This window comes from Eumetopias jubatus, unplaced genomic scaffold (genome assembly GCF_037043125.1).
Source record: "Eumetopias jubatus isolate StellerSeaLion01/CBP00866 unplaced genomic scaffold, mEumJub1_p1.0 scaffold_8, whole genome shotgun sequence".
NCBI lineage: Eukaryota > Metazoa > Chordata > Mammalia > Carnivora > Otariidae > Eumetopias > Eumetopias jubatus.
In genome coordinates this window covers 84,176,839-84,195,726 of record NW_028274814.1, presented here as the reverse complement: position 1 = coordinate 84,195,726, position 18,888 = coordinate 84,176,839, and the positions used below count along the sequence as shown (strand labels likewise).

The 18,888-nt window shown below is 40.4% G+C and overlaps 2 protein-coding genes across 5 annotated transcripts in view; one reads left to right on the top strand and one right to left on the bottom strand.

Moving 5' to 3' along the window:
- Positions 1 to 77: 77 nt before the first annotated feature.
- On the bottom strand, positions 78 to 2,558 carry ORMDL2 (ORMDL sphingolipid biosynthesis regulator 2). 3 transcript variants are annotated; one of them, XM_028111016.2, is made up of 4 exons: positions 2,454 to 2,558; positions 1,453 to 1,635; positions 1,136 to 1,287; positions 78 to 561 (listed from the first exon to the last, which is right to left on the bottom strand). In XM_028111016.2, the coding sequence occupies exons 2-4, from the start codon at positions 1,624 to 1,626 to the stop codon at positions 426 to 428; spliced, it is 462 nt and encodes a 153-aa protein (XP_027966817.1). In that variant the 5' UTR covers positions 1,627 to 1,635; positions 2,454 to 2,558; the 3' UTR covers positions 78 to 425. The 3 variants fall into 3 exon arrangements, with proteins under 3 accessions (XP_027966817.1, XP_027966815.2, XP_027966816.1); XM_028111014.2 differs by having other exon boundaries at positions 1,453 to 1,627; positions 2,454 to 2,547; XM_028111015.2 differs by having other exon boundaries at positions 1,453 to 1,754; positions 2,454 to 2,541.
- A 72-nt stretch (positions 2,559 to 2,630) lies between these two features.
- SARNP (SAP domain containing ribonucleoprotein) overlaps positions 2,631 to 18,888 on the top strand; it is a 45,915-nt gene continuing 29,657 nt past the window's right edge. Inside the window, exons 1-7 of one of the 2 annotated variants that reach the window (XM_088025229.1) lie at positions 2,631 to 2,904; positions 11,007 to 11,106; positions 12,771 to 12,817; positions 13,042 to 13,109; positions 16,617 to 16,668; positions 17,515 to 17,588; positions 18,033 to 18,061. In XM_088025229.1, the coding sequence (XP_087881355.1) occupies positions 2,869 to 2,904; positions 11,007 to 11,106; positions 12,771 to 12,817; positions 13,042 to 13,109; positions 16,617 to 16,668; positions 17,515 to 17,588; positions 18,033 to 18,061 (406 nt within the window). In that variant the 5' untranslated portion in view covers positions 2,631 to 2,868. The remainder of the gene's footprint in view (positions 2,905 to 11,006; positions 11,107 to 12,770; positions 12,818 to 13,041; positions 13,110 to 16,616; positions 16,669 to 17,514; positions 17,589 to 18,032; positions 18,062 to 18,888) is intronic. The other variant, XM_028111017.2, reaches the window with a different exon arrangement.

Sequence of the window (18,888 nt, the reverse complement as noted above, 5' to 3'; positions counted from 1 at the left end):
TAAGTTGCTATTCCTTGTTTCTTCCCCAACCTTATGAGGACATCTCCCTACCCTTCCTGCTGACCAAACTAGCCATATCTGAAAAAAAAATTATCTTTATTATAAGGAAAATACACAGCAAAACAGAGCTGGAAGGTGGTGCAGGTGGAAGATCTGGAAAAACTTAATCACCAAACAAACTGCTCAAGCATGGCTTTCTGCTGTGAGGGAGAGTGATTTGGCCCTTATCTTTTCCACCTTTCCTGATTCAAAGAAATTTGCTCTTAGCAGGGCTGGGCCCAGGGAGCCCCATTTTCCCATCTGTTATCTTCCTGGGAGTTTGGGAAAGGTTATATAGTTCTCGGGCTTTCAAGACACAGAAGACAATATGGAGAAGGAAAGGATGTTATAGCCCTTTGGTCCAGTGTTATCCCCAGCGCCATCCCTCAGTATTTGTTGATGCCAAAGAGACGAACCCCATGGAATTGGGGTAACTTAGGTAGCAGTACGCTGAGCAATGAGGCTGTGTTGATGAGGAAGTGAGCAGCATCATATTTGGTGTAGAAGCTGGCCAGGAGGTAGCTGGGGAGAGAAGAAATTGGTTAAGTGAAGTTGGCCTTCCCTATCCGTATTTATGACTTTGCAGTGACTTTCTCTTCTATTTGAAATCACCGTTTTTTTTGCATGTAGTCCTAAAATATCTGAAAATATTCCAGTTAAATTAACAGTATTTACTTTGGGGTTGGGGAGATAATCAGCACCTTTAGCTAGAGATTTATAAGAGTGTTTTTTAATTGTTAATGACGTGGCAAATGACAGCTGAAGTCTATATGACTGTTAGAGTCCCTCTGCTTCCATTCCCCACAGTTTTCACAGATTTATATCAGTTCTGCTTTATTTATTCACTTCCTTTAGAGGTGTAAAACTATTTGGTTTTGCTTGGGTGTTTTCTGAGTCCTTTCTCCATTCCCCTACCACCAAAGGGGCAGCAGGAATGCTTGATTACTATCTTCTACTTTTTATTGCTCTCCCTAGATTTAGACCATGCCATAATACCTTCAAAGGGTCTAAGTGAGTAGTCTGCTTTTTTAAAGCTTCCCTGTGGGGGTTTTTCCTTGACACTTGGAGCATTTCCCATATCTCCCCCTGGACTCACAGTACGATAGGAGAGATGCTGAGGAATTTGCGGGAAGAGGTAAATTGGAGCCCGTAGTCCATCTGTTCCCAGTGTGTCAGTAGCCGAGCCTTTCCTTGGTCAGGGGTCTCAAAGGGTGTCCCTTTCACCGTATGTAAGAAGACATACATAGCCTGGGAGGAGGGAAGGGGGCAGTGTGAGGAGGCAGAAAGTAGTCCTTCAGCCCAAGAATTATGCTGAGATCCCGAAAGGAAGACATAAATCCCCAAATAATCAGTGATTTTGTTTTTGCTTGGGAAAGGCCTGGGTTCGGTATAAGGGTTTGGTTTAGTGCTCACCAAGTTATGGATGACGTTGGTCAGGGTCCAGACAACAGGAATGCTGAAGAAGGGGATGCTGAGTAGAACCACATGCAGCAGTCCTACCAAGATGATGTAGGCCAGCCAGATGCCCCGGCTATTCATCACTCGAGTGTTGGGGTTTACTTCGCTGTGTGCCACCCCCACATTCATCCTACCGCCCTGGGGGATCAGGCAGGAGTCCAACTCAATTTCCTCTCAACCTTTCTGAATTTGTTCCCCCAAGTTGTCTCCTGAATAGCCCAAATCCCCTGAATTCTATTGGGAGTAAAAGAACTTCCCTGTTGTGGACAAAGGAAAAACTGAAGACTTAGGAAAGAAAATTTAAAAGGCAAGACGAGTCCTCTCTACTCTTAGAGACATTATTGGTAATCTTTACTCTGATCCTTACACTTCAACTGTAACCTGAAGGGGTAAGCCTAGTTTTGGGGCAGGGACTTAGGGCAGCAGGGAAAACAAGGAACCACTAATAAGGGGAGAGGGGACAAAACTAATCCCCACCTCTTCCTATGGGGCTTGCCTGTCCTGTCTCTCATCTACTTGGCATGTAAGCAGGCCGCATCCCAATCTCTTTCTCAAGCGAAGGGCGCTGCCAAGTATTTACCCAATGGCTTTTGGATTGAGCTAGGAAGGGACCTGAGCTTAGCATCTCGAGAGACGGAGCCCTATCCCCGATTCCAGGAGCGGCTCTGATCGTCTGAACTTGGCCCTTTAAAATCGTGCTTGTTGATGCCTACTTGGGAAGTAGATCTTGCTCGCCCGTCTTTACCTAAAATTCCCTAAACCCTAGTATTGAACCCGCCCCATGCTCCTCCCAGCTTCCCTCTCTCGTTTGTCGTTCATCGGCTATCCTCAGGGCTCTCTTTAGAGCTCCTCTCGGTATTTAACTTGCCGATGCTCTAACTCCCCCCGCCCTCCACCACCTTTCGCCTCGCACCACTTTTCCTCAGCCCCATTTCCAGTCTCCTGGCACCCCCTACCTGCTGGCTTCAGAAGCCGGTCCGACTCGAAGCGCGGCGTTCACTTCCACCCCTGAGGTCTCCAGGAAGCAGCCGTCCTCGCCCATCTGCGCTCTCCCTATTCGTGGAACAGAATCAGCGCTGCCGCCACCCATTGGTTGGCAGTTTGCAACGGGGACGCGCAATTGGTCGCCATTTCCGCCGTTCGGGAAGTTCAGAACCCGCCCCTCTCCCTGTCCCATCTTTTGAGAGAGGTGGGGAAAGCTGCCTGGAGGAGTGAGAGCGACGTCAGCTGTTGACTAATGCGGGGAGTTGATAGTGTGAGGTGGGAGTAAGAGTGACAGCGATTGGTCGGCCGTGGTTATCTGCGCCTAGGCGGGAGCTCCTGGAAGCGGAGGCAGCGGGTGGGGGCCTAGTGGACTGGAGGGGTAACAAGATGGCGGCGGAGACGGTGGAGCTCCATAAACTGAAGGTACCGTGAGGCGGGGAAAGGCTGAGTTAGACTTTTTTGGGGACTGAATTCTGCCGGGTGGCTTGCGCCTTTTACTGCCTGTTCATCTTGCAGGCTTTTCCACTTCGTTTTCTGGCTCCCGCCGTAGTTCTTTTCTTTTGTGCCTCCTTTCTTCCCCACTACGCCTTCCCTAATTTCCCATTTCTCCGTACGGAGATATGGGATAACACAGTATCTGTGTTATTTCGGCTCGTCATCGTTGTATCATCCGTCACTTCCCCACGGGGTGTGCAAGTGCTTTCAACCTGTTATACTCCCTTTTCATTTCTCGTCAGAGCTGCATTACGTCAGTGGTCCCCTCCTCTTTGCCCCATACTGGAGCCAGGACCCCTTTTTCTTTCCTGGGTCGGTGCTTTCCAGTCTGTTGTCCAAAGCTGGGATTCCCATTAGCAAATGATGGCAGCTTTGTGTATTTATATCTACCCGCGTTTCAAACAGGATCCAGAGAATGCTTCCACTCCCTTTATTTAGGTGGGGTTACGCCCTCGGAGCTAACTTTGGAAACCTGAGGAGAGGCCTCAGAAGCTAGGCCTCTCCTTAGAAGCCAGGGATTTCGGAGACCTTAAGGGTTATTGGTAAAGGCACAGATACCTCAGATTTAAAAGTTTTTCGAATTTTCTCACCCGGTTCTCGGCCCGCCCGCCTTACCCCCTACCCTTACCCCTTACCACTAGAAAGACCACTCACTCGTAGCTGTAATATTTTGGAGGAGCTTGTTCCGTGGTTAGGTTTCTCTCTTCCCATTTCAATTCGTGGATGGACCCTGCATCTCTTGGTGTCACCACTGGGTGACACTCTCAGTCACAGGGCTGTTTTAAGTTGTTATCTTTTGGGAGTCTTGGTCGCTTCCTGACATTGAGATTATTAGTTTCCTAGAAGAAAAGAGTAGTTTATTTTAGCGTGAATTAGAGAATATCTTGATTAGTTGTCCATTTGTGGTTTCACAAGTAGTTTTTCCCATCAGATGTTTTGGTCATGTTTTGATCACATCATCCTGGGAATCTTGGACAAACCAGGCTGATTTAGCCAAAGCTGAAAATTGATCCTTTAAAGCTTGATGAGCTTTAAAAAAGGAGTAAAGAGAATGAGGGTAGGGAGGACACATGCTGGTTGACACCAGTTAGCCTTTCTTTGAAATTTGATTTCTCACCCCCATGGATTCTAAACTGTTCTAGTGGGTTTTCGTGTATCCTGGAGTTACTGTTGGTAGCACTGAAATCTGTAGATTATATCAGTGGTCTCCTAATGCAACAAGTAAAAAAGATTGAGTAACCACCTCTGTTATATGTCTACTTACTTAAATAAATTACGTTCTGCCATATTGTTATGCATGTTATAAAACATACAAAAAAATTTGTCATTTATTTATTTGACAGAGAGAGAGTGCGAGCAGGGGGAGGAGCAGAGGGAGAGGGATGAGCAGACTCCCAGCTGAACACAGAGCCCGATGCCAGGCTCAATCTTATAACCCTGAGATCATGACCTGAGCCGAAATCAAGAGTCAGACACTTAAACGACTGAGCCACCCAGGCACCCTGAAAAGAAAGTTTTGAGTGAATGGAGATAAAAAGGAAATATGAATAAAAGATTTAGTATTTTCTTTTTATTAATTCCACTTTTCAAATCCCTGGAATAAGTCAGTCTTGTGACTTGCCTCTGTGGATTTTGTGTTGGTTTATGGAGTGATTCTTTCCATAAAATCTGTATTTGTCAGGTTTATATTAAATTTGATTTTGATAGGATAATGTCCTCTGACCCGATTTCAGGTATTATAGTCTGAGAGAATATGAGGCCCTCCTGACAGCCTGAAAAGGATTCACTCTTTTTTTTTTTTTTTAAGGATTTAGTTATTTTTAGAGAGAGGGAGGGAGAGAGCATGAGCAGGGGGAGGAGCAGAGGGAGAGGGAGTCTTAAGCAGACTCCCGGCCAAGCGGGGAGCCGGACATGGGGCTCAGTCTCATGACCCTGAGATTGTGACCTGAGCCGAAATCAAGAGTTGGACACTTATCCAGCTGAGCCACCCAGGTGCCCTTGAAAAGGATTCACTCTTTTAATCACATTTGCTTGTCTTTGCTTTTTCTCTAGAGCGCTTCTTAACCTTTTGGAGGTCACAGATATCTTTGAAACTCTGATGAAAGGTATGAACCCTCTCCCCAGAAAAAGGCATGTACATACACTTTGCATGCGATTTGAGGGGCTTCATAAAACTACATTGTAGCCCTGAGGAGTCCGTGGACCTCTGGTTAAGAACCTATGCCTTTAATTCTGATTTCTGGGACAGTTCATGTTTGGTTCCATGGTTGATCTTGATGGAGTGATCCTGACTTTTGGGTTGACTAGAGTTTTATCTCTTTTTTAAAAACTCCAGTTTTATAAAGAGAATTTGGGGCTTTAGTATAGAGTCTCAGATGAAAGGAACAAGCTTTGAAGTAGGAGGGAAAAATATTATCTGAATTGATATGTAAGTCCACCTCAACAGCAAATTTCTGGAGACTTTGTAGAAATGCAGTCATTCTAACACAGTTGGAGAGAGAGACTGAATGTGGGTGAAAGTGTCTTGAACTGTAGTGGTACCAAATTTCCAGTCAATGGTGAAAAAAGGACTACTACAGAGGAGAGGACCACAAGGATATTTAGTGTCAGAGTGTTGAGAACATCGAGACATTTGTATATTGAAGCATAAAGTGCATTTGTGTTGGTGGTTGAAGATAGTTTGGAAAGGAAAGTAGGTGAACTAGGTGACCATAAAAGTAGAATGGAATGATATTGAAAAGGGCCTTTTAACTTGTGTAAGGTGTTTGGTTTTTGTCATGTAGGCAGAAGGTGAGGAGCCTTTGAAAATTTGAAAGGAAGAGCTGATGTGATCAGTTTCTGTTCTTTTGGCAGTATGGAGGATGGGGTCTGGAGAGCAAGAGATTTTACCAGTTAGATTTTTATTATAGTATTCACTCTGCTGCTTAAAACCTTTTAATTATACCCCTGCCAGTCTCTCCAGCTTAGTTTCTCACACTCCCAACCACAGTGGCTTTATTTCATTTCATTTCTCAGAATAGCTGTGTTCATTAATTACTAATACTTAGCATTTACTATGTGGCAAGGTCTGGTTGAAGCTATTTATGTACATTAACTGATTTAATTCTCATAATAACCCTGTAAGGCAAATGCCTCTGTTATCCCCATTTTAAAATGAGAAAAATGGAAGCTCAGAGAGATTGAGTAACTTGCCCTAGGTCACAGAGCTAATAAGTGGTGACTCAAATCCAGATAGTCTGTCTCCAAAGTCATGTTCTTAATCACTGCACTGCTCTCTTTCTTTACCTCAGAGCCCAGAACTGTTACACATGCTTTCGGCTGCACTGCTCCGGCCACCTCCATCCCCCATACCTTTGTCTAATTAAGTACTAGTTCCCTTCAGATATCGGCCAAACATCATTTACCCAAGAAACCCTTAGGTAGGATAAGTTCTCCATATCCACACACATGATCGGACCACTTTTTAAATACTTTCGTAGGACCCTGTACATTGTTATATTAAACTTTATGTATACGATCATTGGTTGCCTTGTTTTCTTACTAGATTGTAAACTTCACATGGGCAAGAACTCTTTCTCTTTTCTTTATGATTATTTCCTTGTATCTACGATAATGCTTGATGGAGTGGGTGCTCAAACACTGTCAAGTGAATAAACTTAGTAAGACCTGAAATAAGGTAGTGGATATTAGAATGGGAATGAATTTGAAAGAAATTTGGGATATAAAATTGTAAGTATTTATAGATGAGTTAGATGTGGGAGGAATGAAAGGTGAATCCAAGGTTTGAGCAGGCTAGGTTGAGAGAAGAAGCCAGTTTCGTGCAGCAAAGAAGATAAGTTCAGTTTTGGGCTTAAGTGTCTTTGAGATTTGCACTTGGAGATGTCTAATCATAGTTGGAAATGTGGGTCTCCTTTTCAAGAGCTGAGAGCTGATAGTAAAGGTTTGGGACTTATTCAGGAAATATTTATGGAGTGCCTTCCAGGTGCCAGCTACCATAGGTTCTGGGCATAGAGCAGTGAACAAAGCAGACAGTTAAATAAGTAAAATTTATAGTATGTTAAATAGTGATAAGGTCTGTAGAGAAAAATAGGAAAGGTGTTGGGTGTAGTACAGTGGGACTACGGGTATTGAAATTTTAAATAAGGTGACTGGGGAAGACCTTAATCGAGAAGGTGATGTTAAAGCAGAGACTGGGAGGTAAAGGAGTGAGTCTTTTTTTTTTTAAGATTTTATTTATTAGAGCACAAGCAGGGGGAATGGGAGAGGGAGAAGCAGTCTTCCTGCTGAGCAGGGAGCCCGATGTGGGGCTTGATCCCAGGCCTCTGGGATCATGACCTGAGCCAAAGGCAAAGGCTTAACCAATTGAGCCACCCAGGCACCCCAAGGAGTGAGTCTTGTGCAAAGTGTTACAGGTTATCACCTTATAGGTGATCATTAGGACTCTGGCTTTTACCCTTGAGATAGGAAACCAATGGAGGGGTTTTGAATAGAGGAATGACATGTTCTGCCTAATTTTTTTTTTCCTGACTTAAAATTTTAAGTTTACTCTGGATACTTTGTGGAGAATAAACTATAATGAGGTGCAAGGGCTAAAAGTTACAGTAATCTGTATGAAAGACCAGAAGGAATTAGATTCTGAATATACACTACTTTCCCCCACCCCATTCATGGGGCTTATGTTCCAAGACCTCCCAATGGTTGCCTGAAACCTAGGGTACTGAAGCCTTACAGATACTATATATTTTTTTTCTATAAATACACACCTATAATAAAGTTTAATTTATAAATTAGACACAGTAACAGATTAACAACAACCAATAATAGAAAAATTATATACTGTAATAAAAGTTACATGAATGTGCTCTCTTTCAAAATACTTTATTGTACTGTACTCACCCTTTTTATGATGATGTGAGATAAAATGCCTATGTGATGAGGTGAGTGATGTAGGCATTGTGACATAATGTTGGGCTGTTACTGACCTTATGAATGAGCCAAAGATCTGGGGTTAGGGACTGGGAACTGGTGGGGGCTGAGATTTCAGTGACCAGAGGCAGTGGCAGGGCCAATGGTCAGCAGTGATGGATGCTATCCATGCTACACTACCAGTTGTACCAACCTGTCAGTTCCCAAGTCTAGATCAGCTGCCGGTGCAAAAACCATCATTTTCCTTTTCCTGTCAGCTGGGAGTTTTTGTAAACCTTGGCTGTATCTAGGCACAATTTGGGGAAGGAAAGAGAAGGGAGGAACAACTCTGTTAGAACGTTGAACTTTGAATTACCTGAATATTTACCAAAAAGTGTTAACTTAAACCGGGGGGCGGGGGGGAGGGAATGGAGGCTTCTGAGGAAGATTAAGGGTTACAAGATATAAAGAAGTTGTATTGCTTTGTAAACAACCAGCACCCTCTAAACACACGCATACAAATGATATATTTAAAATGTTAAATGATGTTCATTTGCTGGGGTTACATAAGACTTTTATTTTCCTTGGGCGCCTGGGTGGCTCAGTTGGTTAAGCGACTGCCTTCGGCTCAGGTCATGATCCTGGAGTCCTGGGATCAAGTCCCACATCGGGCTTCCTGCTCAGCAGGGAGTCATCTTCTCCCTCTGACCCTCTTCCCTCTCGTGCTTTCTCTCATTCTCTCTCTCTCAAATAAATAAATAAAATCTTTAAAAAAAAAAAGACTTATTTTTCTCTATACCCTTCAGAATTTTCAAACTATTCTACAGTAAACATAATACTTTTATAACGGGCAAATGAAACTTTTTTTAAGATTTTGTTTATTTGAGTGAGTGAGTGAGACACACTGCTCAAGAGCAAGCAAGCATGGGCATGCACGTGCACTCAGGGAGGAGCAGAAAGAGAGAGAGGGAGGGAGAAAGAATCTTAAGCACATCCCACAAGTAGTGATGACCCTTAGGTGGGGCCTGATCCCATGATCCGCGATCGTGACCTGAGCCCAAACCAAGAGCTGAACGCTCAACCGACTGAGCCACCCAGATGCCTCAAACCAACGAAACATTAAAGTGTAACTAAAATCAAAAGCCTTGTTCTCCAGGAAGCAGAGAGAAAATGAAGAAACAAAGTACCAGTGTGGGAAAGATCCAGATTCTTAACAAATGGACCTTAGAGATCACTTAGTGTCTAGATTCTAGGTTAATAGTATTCAGGGTATGGTCTGAAGGCCAATGTGGGTCATGAACTGTTACTGGTTAACCATAAGTTAAAAAATTAGTAAGCTTTTAGAAACTTTTATAGCAGTTTGGCGTCACTGCTACATCCAAGTGTGTGATGGTTTTCTAGTGATTGGTTTTTATGGTTTTTTTACAAACATATCAGTCCATCTGGCTGGAATATTATAAAAAGTTGGCAGCCCCATCAGTCTGCCTAATTAAAAATACCTTGATTTGTGAAATTCGGAAATATGAAAAGCAGTGATTCTGTCTAATCTTGTCTAATCCTTCACCCAGTGTCTAACACTTACGAAGTGGTTACTAGCTGCCAAGTACTGTTGTAAATGCTTTACAGATATTTACTGATTTAATCATCTTAACAGCCCTAGGGTATAGGAACTCTTGCCTTATCCTCATTTCATAGGCAACTGAGGCACAGAGAGGTTAAGCATCCAAGGTTACACAGCTGTAAGTGGTAAAGCTGAAATTTGAACCCAGGTGACTTTAGGAGAGGCCGTGTTACGCTTTTAACGGGTGATTTACCTATTATGTTTCTCAGTAGAGGGTGCTATTGGTTTGTTGAGTAGGATAGTTCTCCACATAGTATCCCTGCTTGCCTGACCTACTCATTGAATGCTCCACCTGCCCACTCATTGTATTGGGGGGGGCTCCCCTCTCCCATTTTCAAATGCTCCCTTGGTTGAAAGCCTTCCAGAGATGCCTAGCATATTCCTTTACTTGTAAAGTTCCTTCTTCTATGGGGATCTGCTTTCTGACTTCGCCTGGTTGATCAAAGATCTGTACTTCAAAGCCAGGGAAGTCGTCTTTCAGTGCCCATCTATTTGTGCACTGATCTTCATATAGGATTTCTGGAGCCTTCCTTTTCTTGCTTGTTCTCCTTGGATCGGCGTGTCATTATGCTTAAAATAGGAAATAATCATTTAATATAGATTCTGCTTTTCAGTTACTGTAACCTAGAATTACTTTGGTAGCAAATTATACTGTTAACCCTCTTTGTACTTGTAAACATCTAAAATCCTTAGGTCTTTATCCTTTGAGTTACTGTTGAGTCAGATCTTGCTCATCTGGTTTTTGAACAATTTAAGTTTTGAATATAAATGTAATACTTTATAGGGATACCTAGTCCTTCCAAATTGAATCTTCTTTTTGGCTTATTGTTCTCTCTGAAGAGCTCCCCTTCTTGCCCTCCCTGCCCCTTAGTTCTGTCAGTAATTCATCAAGTCTTCCTTCCTCCTTCTGTTGTCTGCAAAATTGATACCTGTTACATGTTTAGTCAAGTTACTGATTTAAAACTCTTCCACAGAACTTGATAGTATGCCATTGGATATTTTTTCCATTTTGACATAGATCTTTAATCAGTTCATTGTTGACATTAAACTAGCTAACACGTCTACCTAATTCTTCAGTGGTGAGGTTTGTATGCACGTAAATAGTAAATTGCAGTAAAGGATCTGGGATAATAGTAAGAAGAATCTGCTTTTAGATAATTAGGTTTTCTACCTAAAGATTCATTTTTTTCTGTATGCTAGCTGGTACAGTAATGGGGGCGCGGATATCTCCCCCCTGAAATACCTAGGGATTTATAATGATAAATAGTTGCATGAATAGGTAAAAATTCTATTAAAGTAGGACATTTATTCTTCACCGTCTGTTAGAAAAGTCTTCTTGCATATTGAATATCATTAGAAGTGGGCCAACTTTGTGGATCTGGAGGCTTGGTGGGTTTAAAAGCAGTAGTTTGGGATTGAACTTTTTTTCTTGTGAAAACTTTTTTTTTTTAAATCACCAGGTTCATTCTGTTAACTAAGGAATAGCTTTATTCTTTTTTCTCAGCTTGCTGAACTAAAGCAGGAATGTCTTGCTCGTGGTTTGGAGACCAAGGGAATAAAACAAGATCTCATCAACCGGCTCCAGGCATATCTTGAAGAGCATGGTGAGTGTTTTATAGAGGCAGAGTGATATGAGTGAAGGGATTAATTTTTTGGCTCTGCCATATGGAAGATTTCTCCTTTTCCTTTAGGTTGTTGGTGATATAAGCTCTTAACTCTATCAAGAAAACTCTTGATTATCCAAAATAGTGATTATAAAGCAAAGAAATACACCCCTCCCCCCCTTTTTAAGACACTAAATTTTATTTCAGCAAATTGTTTGAAAGGAAGTATGCTAAAACAAGTATCATCAGACTGAGAATTGGAAGATTTGGATTCTGATTCCTCTTATGCCAGAATTTTACTTGGTTAATTTTGAATAGTCAGTATTTACATGATTAGGTGTCTATTCTGATCTATGAAATGAGACAAATGTTGCCACCCTTGAAATTCATGAACCTAAGGAATCTCTGGTCCCTTCTAACTCTGACATTTTATAATTTCACCTTTTTAACAACAAACAAAACCAGCTTTATTTAAGGCATATTATCATCCCAGGTTGTACAAGTCCCCGTTCTGATTTTTATTTATTTCCTTTAATACCCATTCCCAACTCCCTTAGGCAGCTATTCTTTTGTGCTTGATATGTATTTTTTGTCTTTGTCCTTGCAAACCATATAGTGTTGTTTGGTATACAATATTTTTATATAATTGGTAGTGAGGCCATAGCCTAACTTTACTTCTCACTTCTTTTCTTTAAATACCATGTGTTTTTTTAAAGATACATTCATATTCATGTGGCCTGTGGCTGTGTAGTCATGTAGTCTATTGATTCGAATTCCTGCATAGTGTTCTTTCATGTATGGAATCCACCACATTTTACTTAATTTACCTGGTGACAAACACCTGTATTGCCTCCTAGACTACTACTTTCATGTTCATTTATATTTCTGTGTGAGTTTCTTTCTGGGGTAAATGCCCACCAGTGGGATTGCTAATTAATATCGGTTCATAAATGTATCCTTGATATGATTAAGCACTGCCAAATTGTTTTCAATTGCTCTGTAAATCTACGTTCTTCAGTGCATGAGGGTTCTTGTATCTCCTCCACACGTCTTAACTTGGCGCTGTCCTATCAAGTGGCTTAATTTTTGTTAATCTTTTGGTTCAATTTACGTTCCTCTAATTAAAAAGTTTGAACATTTCTTGTGCTCATGGTTCTTAGGGTTTCTCCTTTGCTGTGTTTTTAGTGGGGTTCCCCTTAATTCACTTGTTAGGTTGTAGACATTTTATATTCCTAGTAACTGTTCCCTGTTGGTTTTAGACACAAATACCTTCTTCGTTGTTTCTTTCTTTTTCCATGGTGTCCTTAGTTTTGGAAAATCTGCAATTTTTCGTATATTACTTTTGCTTCAGGGTTTTTTTTTTTTTAGAAATCCTTCCCCACCACTAAATCTTAAAGATATTCTCCCACATTACTTTTTATTAATGTTATAGTTTGACCTCATTACAGTTTTTCAGTCCAACTGGAGTTCAACTTTGTATTAATGTTAGGTAGAGAATACTGTTTTATCATCTCCATGTGGAGCAGATTTTATGAGTATCAGTTCTGCCTTCCGTTATTGGAATTTTATTTTGGGAAAGCAAAATGATTATAATTTTAGCCTAAGTACAGTGATCAAGATGGTTTTATAGCAGGGCTTGACCTGAATATTTTAATATTCTTTAGCTGAAGAGGAGGCAAATGAAGAAGATGTACTGGGAGATGAAACAGAGGTGAGTTGGAGAGAGTAAGGTTAGTCACTGGCCTGGCAACGTGCCGCTTCCTTGGCCACATTGCTTAACACCAATCATTAGAGGGCTTAAATGCTAACTTGTTAGGGGAGCATAGAGGGGGAATGAAGGTTCTGAAAAACTGGTTCATTTTTGAGTTCTTATATTCTTTTATTGATGGGTATTTACTGTTGATTTATATTAATTATTGTTTCATTTGGTTTTAGGAAGAAGAACCAAAGCCCATAGAACTGCCTGTCAAAGAGGAAGAACCCCCTGAGAAAACGGTTGATATGTAACTATCCCTTTTTTATGATCTGAGTACAGGACAGATAGTTCTGGGTTTTGGAGGGGTTTAGTCTTTTACTCTCTTTACCTCTTACACATTCCCTTTGGCTTTTTCATTTCTTGTTAGATCATATATTTTCAGAAGAGTTTACTTCATTTAAAGTACATGGTCCCAGTGAAGCAAGGTAGTTTGTCTTTGGGTTATGTAATAGATAATTAGGACCAGGAGACTTCAAGCCCAGAGTTTAGTTCTAGCCTTTGTTGTAGCACCATAATAGATGATTCTTTTTCTGTATAGAGAATCATCTAGATTTCTCTGTGTAAGAGAATCATCTAGATTCTCTGTGTATAAGGAATTTTGTAAGGGAGGAGGGTGCTGAGCAGAGATGATGTCTCTTAGGTAACACTCTATTCTCTCTTCCTTTTTGATTTACAGTGGAGGAAGGGACGACAGAGTACTAGAGTGGAAAGTGGGCCTTGATTTATTTAAACTGTCCCACAAGGTTGATCATAAACAAAAGGTTGATCATAAGCATCTTTTTTGGGGGCTCTCAAATCCAGCACATTAGTAACAGTTGAATCCTTTTTTAACATTTTTGTTCCTCATAGCTGTATTTATGCATTATAAAAGACAATGTATGTGCTAGTGAAAAGTCAAACTACATAGAGGAGTATATAAACTGAAAATTATGTACCCCTTGTCTCCACCCTCTATCTGACTTCCCAGAGGTTTTCAATATATTCTTTTAGAATGTTACATAGGGAGTTTGTGTATATGTGTATATACAGATACATACACTAGGCATATTGTGGGTTTCTTGATTTTTCTCAGATCTTTTTGTATCATTATACAGTAATATTTTTATTTAAATGTTATATACAAGGCAGGATTCTAGGTGTTTTACATGTACTCTCATTTAATCCTCACATCAACTGAATGAAATGGGGTAATTATCTTTGTAAGTGGTAGGTCTCCTTTTTTAGCTTGTTAGGAGAAATTGCAAGTATATACACAAGTTATGAGAAAAGTATAGTAGACCCCCATATACCTATCACCCAGATTTAGTAGTTATCAACTTAGAATCTTATGCTTTCTAGAAGCTAATAGTACCCTATTCTATGGATGAACAGTAACTTAACCAATCTCTTGTTGATAAACATTTAGATAATTCATAAAGCAGAAAATGCAGTGCTGCATGTCTTTATGCAACTATTGATGTATTTATACATAAGTATGTCCATATGATAAATCCCCTGTAGTGGATTTGCTGCATCACAGGGGATGTATATTTAATGTTTCATTAGATTTTATTTATTAATACTACTTTTTTTTTTTTTTTAGGAAGGGAAGGGAGGGGCAAAGGGAGAGAGAGAATCTTAAGCAGCTCCACACCTAGCGCAGAACCTGTTGCGGGCTCAGTCTCACAACTCTGAGATCATGACCTGAGGGGAAATCAAATTAAGAGTTGGACGCTTAACTGACCAAGCCACCTAGGCGCCCCTAATAATACTGCTTTTTAAAGCCATGTGGTTATCTTCCATCATAGGAGGTTTATATTTAGATGTAATGCCTTAAGGAAATGGCTTAGGAATACCATTAAAGTAGCGTTGTTTTGGAGACCTCAGGAGCAAGAAGGAGGATGAGGTGAATACAATGATAATTGGCTTGTGTGGTTTAACAGTGAAGTCTGAAAATTTATAGAAATTCATTATCCTTAGCATATGTAAAATGTGTGATTCCCTTATTTAGAAAGTTTAAATTTTATTAATGAATTTCTAAACAAGGAAATTGAAAATGTGTGTGTTGGGAGGGTGGTTTTGCTCTTTAGAGTGTTAGTAGTGGCTAGACTACAATATGTTTAGAAAGGTTCTGGGTCCCTATAGTTTGGAGAATGTCTCATATGTGACTGGGTAGGAGAGAGATTTAACAGCAAAGAGAATAAATTTCCCATGAGTTCCAGAATGTGATGTGTATTTATTGCTTGAGCTTAATTGTGCCTGAGGGAGCTGGAACACAGCAGAAAGAAGCGTCCTTTCTGGGGTTCTCTTTCTGCCACAAGGTGTACTGCAGTGATTGTGCTTCAAGATGGGAATGTGAAGAAAGTCATTAGCTTGGGGTTGGTGGAGAAGACTGTTGTCTTAATGGCATTGGACTTCAAGTAAAACATTAAACTTCAGTATCCCTTTCTGTCTGAACAAGACAGAGGGTTGGGGAAGTATGGATGACCAGGAAATGAGAATTCAGGATTTTCGTTAAGAATATTCAGGGCTAATTTAGTTACTTCGAACATTCAAAAGGAGATCCCTGGGTGGCTCAGTCATTGGGCGTCTGCCTTCGGCTCAGGTCATGATCCCAGTGTCCTGGGATCGAGCCCCTCATCGGGCTCCCTGCTCCGTGGGAAGCCTGCTTCTCCCTCTCCCACTCCCCCTGCTTGTGTTCCCTCTCTCGCTGTGTCTCTCTCTGTCAAATAAATAAAATCTTTAAAAAAAAGAAAAGATCCCCTTCATCTTTGGCTTGAGGTTCTCCAAGAATATGCTACTGTTTCTAGTTTGATCCTTCCCACCCCTCTACCCCTAACCAGGGTAGTTAAATATTGTAGGATGTAGTTGTGGTCAGCAGGGGGCACCCATTGCTTATCTGTCAGTCCAGGGACCTCCAACAAAAGGATGGAGAGAGTAAGTTCCTGTTCCAGAATTGCTTCCTCTGAAAATGCCATTAAACCATTACTACCTTTCAGGGCATCAAATGGGAAAAGTGTCCGGGATATTGGAACAAAGGCTGCCCATGTCTCTAAATGAGGGACCTTAATGAGACTGGTTATGACCCACAGTTTTATGGGAGTTGTTTGGTGGAGGGTTAATGCCCTTCCATTTATCCTGGGTACTTCTGAACTTTGTCTCCCGCCCCGATGGTCCCCCCTCTTTTGTTTTCTCTTAAACCTTTTGACTAGTAACTTAACCATGTTTTCCTAATTCAAACTCCCCTTAGCCTTTTTTCTTCCCACTCCCTTTGGCATTTTTATTTGTCTCACTTTGACTGTTCCAGCTGGAGCTACAGTCCCTGTGGGAGAAATAAGGGATTTGTAAAAGAAGGAAACCAGAGCTTGTAGAGCCCTTGTTAATTGTTGTTTTGATGAAAATTGAGAGCTGCCATTTAAATGAGGGTTGGAGGAATAGTCATTAGTCTAAAAGTAAATTTAAGATTCCTAAAAGTAAAAGAAGTGGTTTCCGGTGTCCTTTGAGTGTTTCCTTTCAGCCCAATATATTTAACCAGACTTCTTTCTTGATTACTTTTTTATAGTTTAGCAAAGTAGGTTAGTCTACTATTTGAACTTTTATCAAAAGATGGCAGCTCAAGGAACTGAAGTTCTAATGGGCTTCATACTTTTTTGGACTAAGGAGTGATGGAGAGATAGGGGACAGAGGACATGATTCAGGTGTATTCTTATACATTTTAAAGTTTTGGTTTAGAAGATCAAGTTTTCTGGTTTTAAAAAAATTTCTTCTTTTCCAGGGCAGCAGAGAAGAAAGTGGTAAAAATTACATCTGAGATACCACAGACTGAGGTAGGTTTTCTGCTCCCTAGTAGAAAAGCAGTCTCTCTCTATATCTTTCTATTTCTTACCTTTTATTCTACCTGTATAATCACTAAAAAAATTAACTCATAGGCAGAAAATCAGTATTGACAGATTTTGGTATTGATATATTTTTCTACCACCTTCACTTGGGAAAATATTTGGGCTGGCATAGTCACCTTTGAAGCCCTAGTCTTTTTGTATTATAGTCCTAAGGCCTTAGTGGTAACCCTCTTTAAGATGTTTACAAACTAGATTAGAGTTTGGGAGGATTGTACCTTGGAAGAGATGAAAAGTAATAAGGGAAAGATGTCACTACTTGATAGCTGGTAAGACAAATTTCTCTGGATTCTGTGTCAGGTCTCTAATTGAGATCTGTGTGTGTGTGTGTGTGTGTGTGTGTGTGTGGTGGGGAGGGGTTTGTACCTTTTAAGTGGAGATGACATAGGACAATGCTGCCTCATTTCTAACTGAAAGAGTACCACTAGTGTTGGAACCAAGCTGTTCCTTTGATCCCTTTTCAAAGGTCAACCAAACACAGCTTTTGTCTTCTTGGCTTCTTGCAGAATGTGGGTTTTATTTTATTCCTTTCCTTTTGTTTTTTGAGGACATGAATGTAATAATAGTCTTTTGTGTTTGCTTTCTGGAAAGGGCTGTTGAGGTAAGCCCTGGAGAGATATAACCTGATATCCTCTAGGATTGTCAGTATTCTCAGTTTAGACCTTATGAAATATACTCCTGGTGTTCTAAAGATACAAACTTCTAAACAACTTTTCTCCTTAAGGAAACCAGAAATTAATTTTTCTCTTCCCCTTCTTTTGTCTTTTTATCACCTAGAGAATGCAGAAGAGAGCTGAACGATTCAATGTACCTGTGAGCTTGGAGAGTAAGAAAGCTGCCCGGGCAGCAAGGTGAGTGTCCTGGCCTTTTGGATCTGAGATGGTGATAGTATGAAGGTGGAGGGGTATGATCCTAGGTTTTAAATATAATTGTTGATTTTAAGTAGAATAGACACCTTGCTGAAAAGAAACACTTTTTTGGCTCTGTTCAGAATTTGCTGCTGATTTGGATGTAGTAGCTGTAGATTAGGTCTTATCAAGCAGGATTTTTGTAATAGGTAAAAATCAGGAACTGTTACTTCTAATTTTGATAAGGCTTCACTTTTAGCTTATTCTCTGATCTCTTGGTGAGAAAAAGAGTAAACTGAACCTCTTTCATGGGGTTGTTAGAATTAGCTAATGATTGCAAGTCTTGAGATCACAAGCAAGAAGTGCCATATATACACTTGACACGGAGACAGACAATAGGGAGTGTGAACAGCTTCCTAAAATTTAGCTTGTTTTTTTTTTCTACAGATTTGGGATTTCTTCAGTTCCATCAAAAGGTAAGAATACAGAGACTCTTCTAAAAAAAGTTACCTTTATATTTTAACTTTTCTGTCACAACAGATTTCTCCAAATTAAGGTAAACTTGTTAGCTTTAGAAGCCTTTAAGAGGTTATGACATTCACCTTTTTGCTTGAGGTAAAACCATACTTAAGCCTTCCTGGGCAATTTAGAGAAGGGGCTGAAGTTACAAGAATAGGAGGAAGTGCCATCATTTGTTTTCCTTTTCTTGGACATCTTTAGAGAAGTTTCTAGTACCTTGCCTAGTTATTCTGGTGTCTCAAGTCAGCATGTAATTATGTACCTGTCCTGTGTCATACTGCCTAGAGTAAGTGGTGAAAGAGAAAAGAGAGTAGCTTTTACCTCAACAGTTTTGACTTCTAGGAACTTACAAGGAAATAATGTTGGATATGCTTAAAGACCTAGTTAACCAAAGGATTATCACAGCATTATTTTTTATGATCGGTAACTAGAAACAATGTAATATACAATAGGGAATTTGTTAAATAAATGTCTACCATAGTATAGTAGACTATGCAGTTGTTAAAATGATACTGGAGAGTATTTGTCAGAAAAATGTTAAGTGAGAACAAATTATAAAATTATATTAGCAGTATATTTCCCTTTTGGTAATAGAAGTGCATGTATGGATAGAAAAACAGATTTGGGGGGTGCCTGACTGGCTCAGTTGGTGGAGCATGCAACTCTTGATCTCAGGGTTGTGAGTTTGAGCCCCATGTGTGGTGTGGAGTTTACTTAAAAATGAAAACTAAAAAAAAAAAAGGTTGGAGGGAATATGTGCTAAATTGTTAATACTTATTGTCTC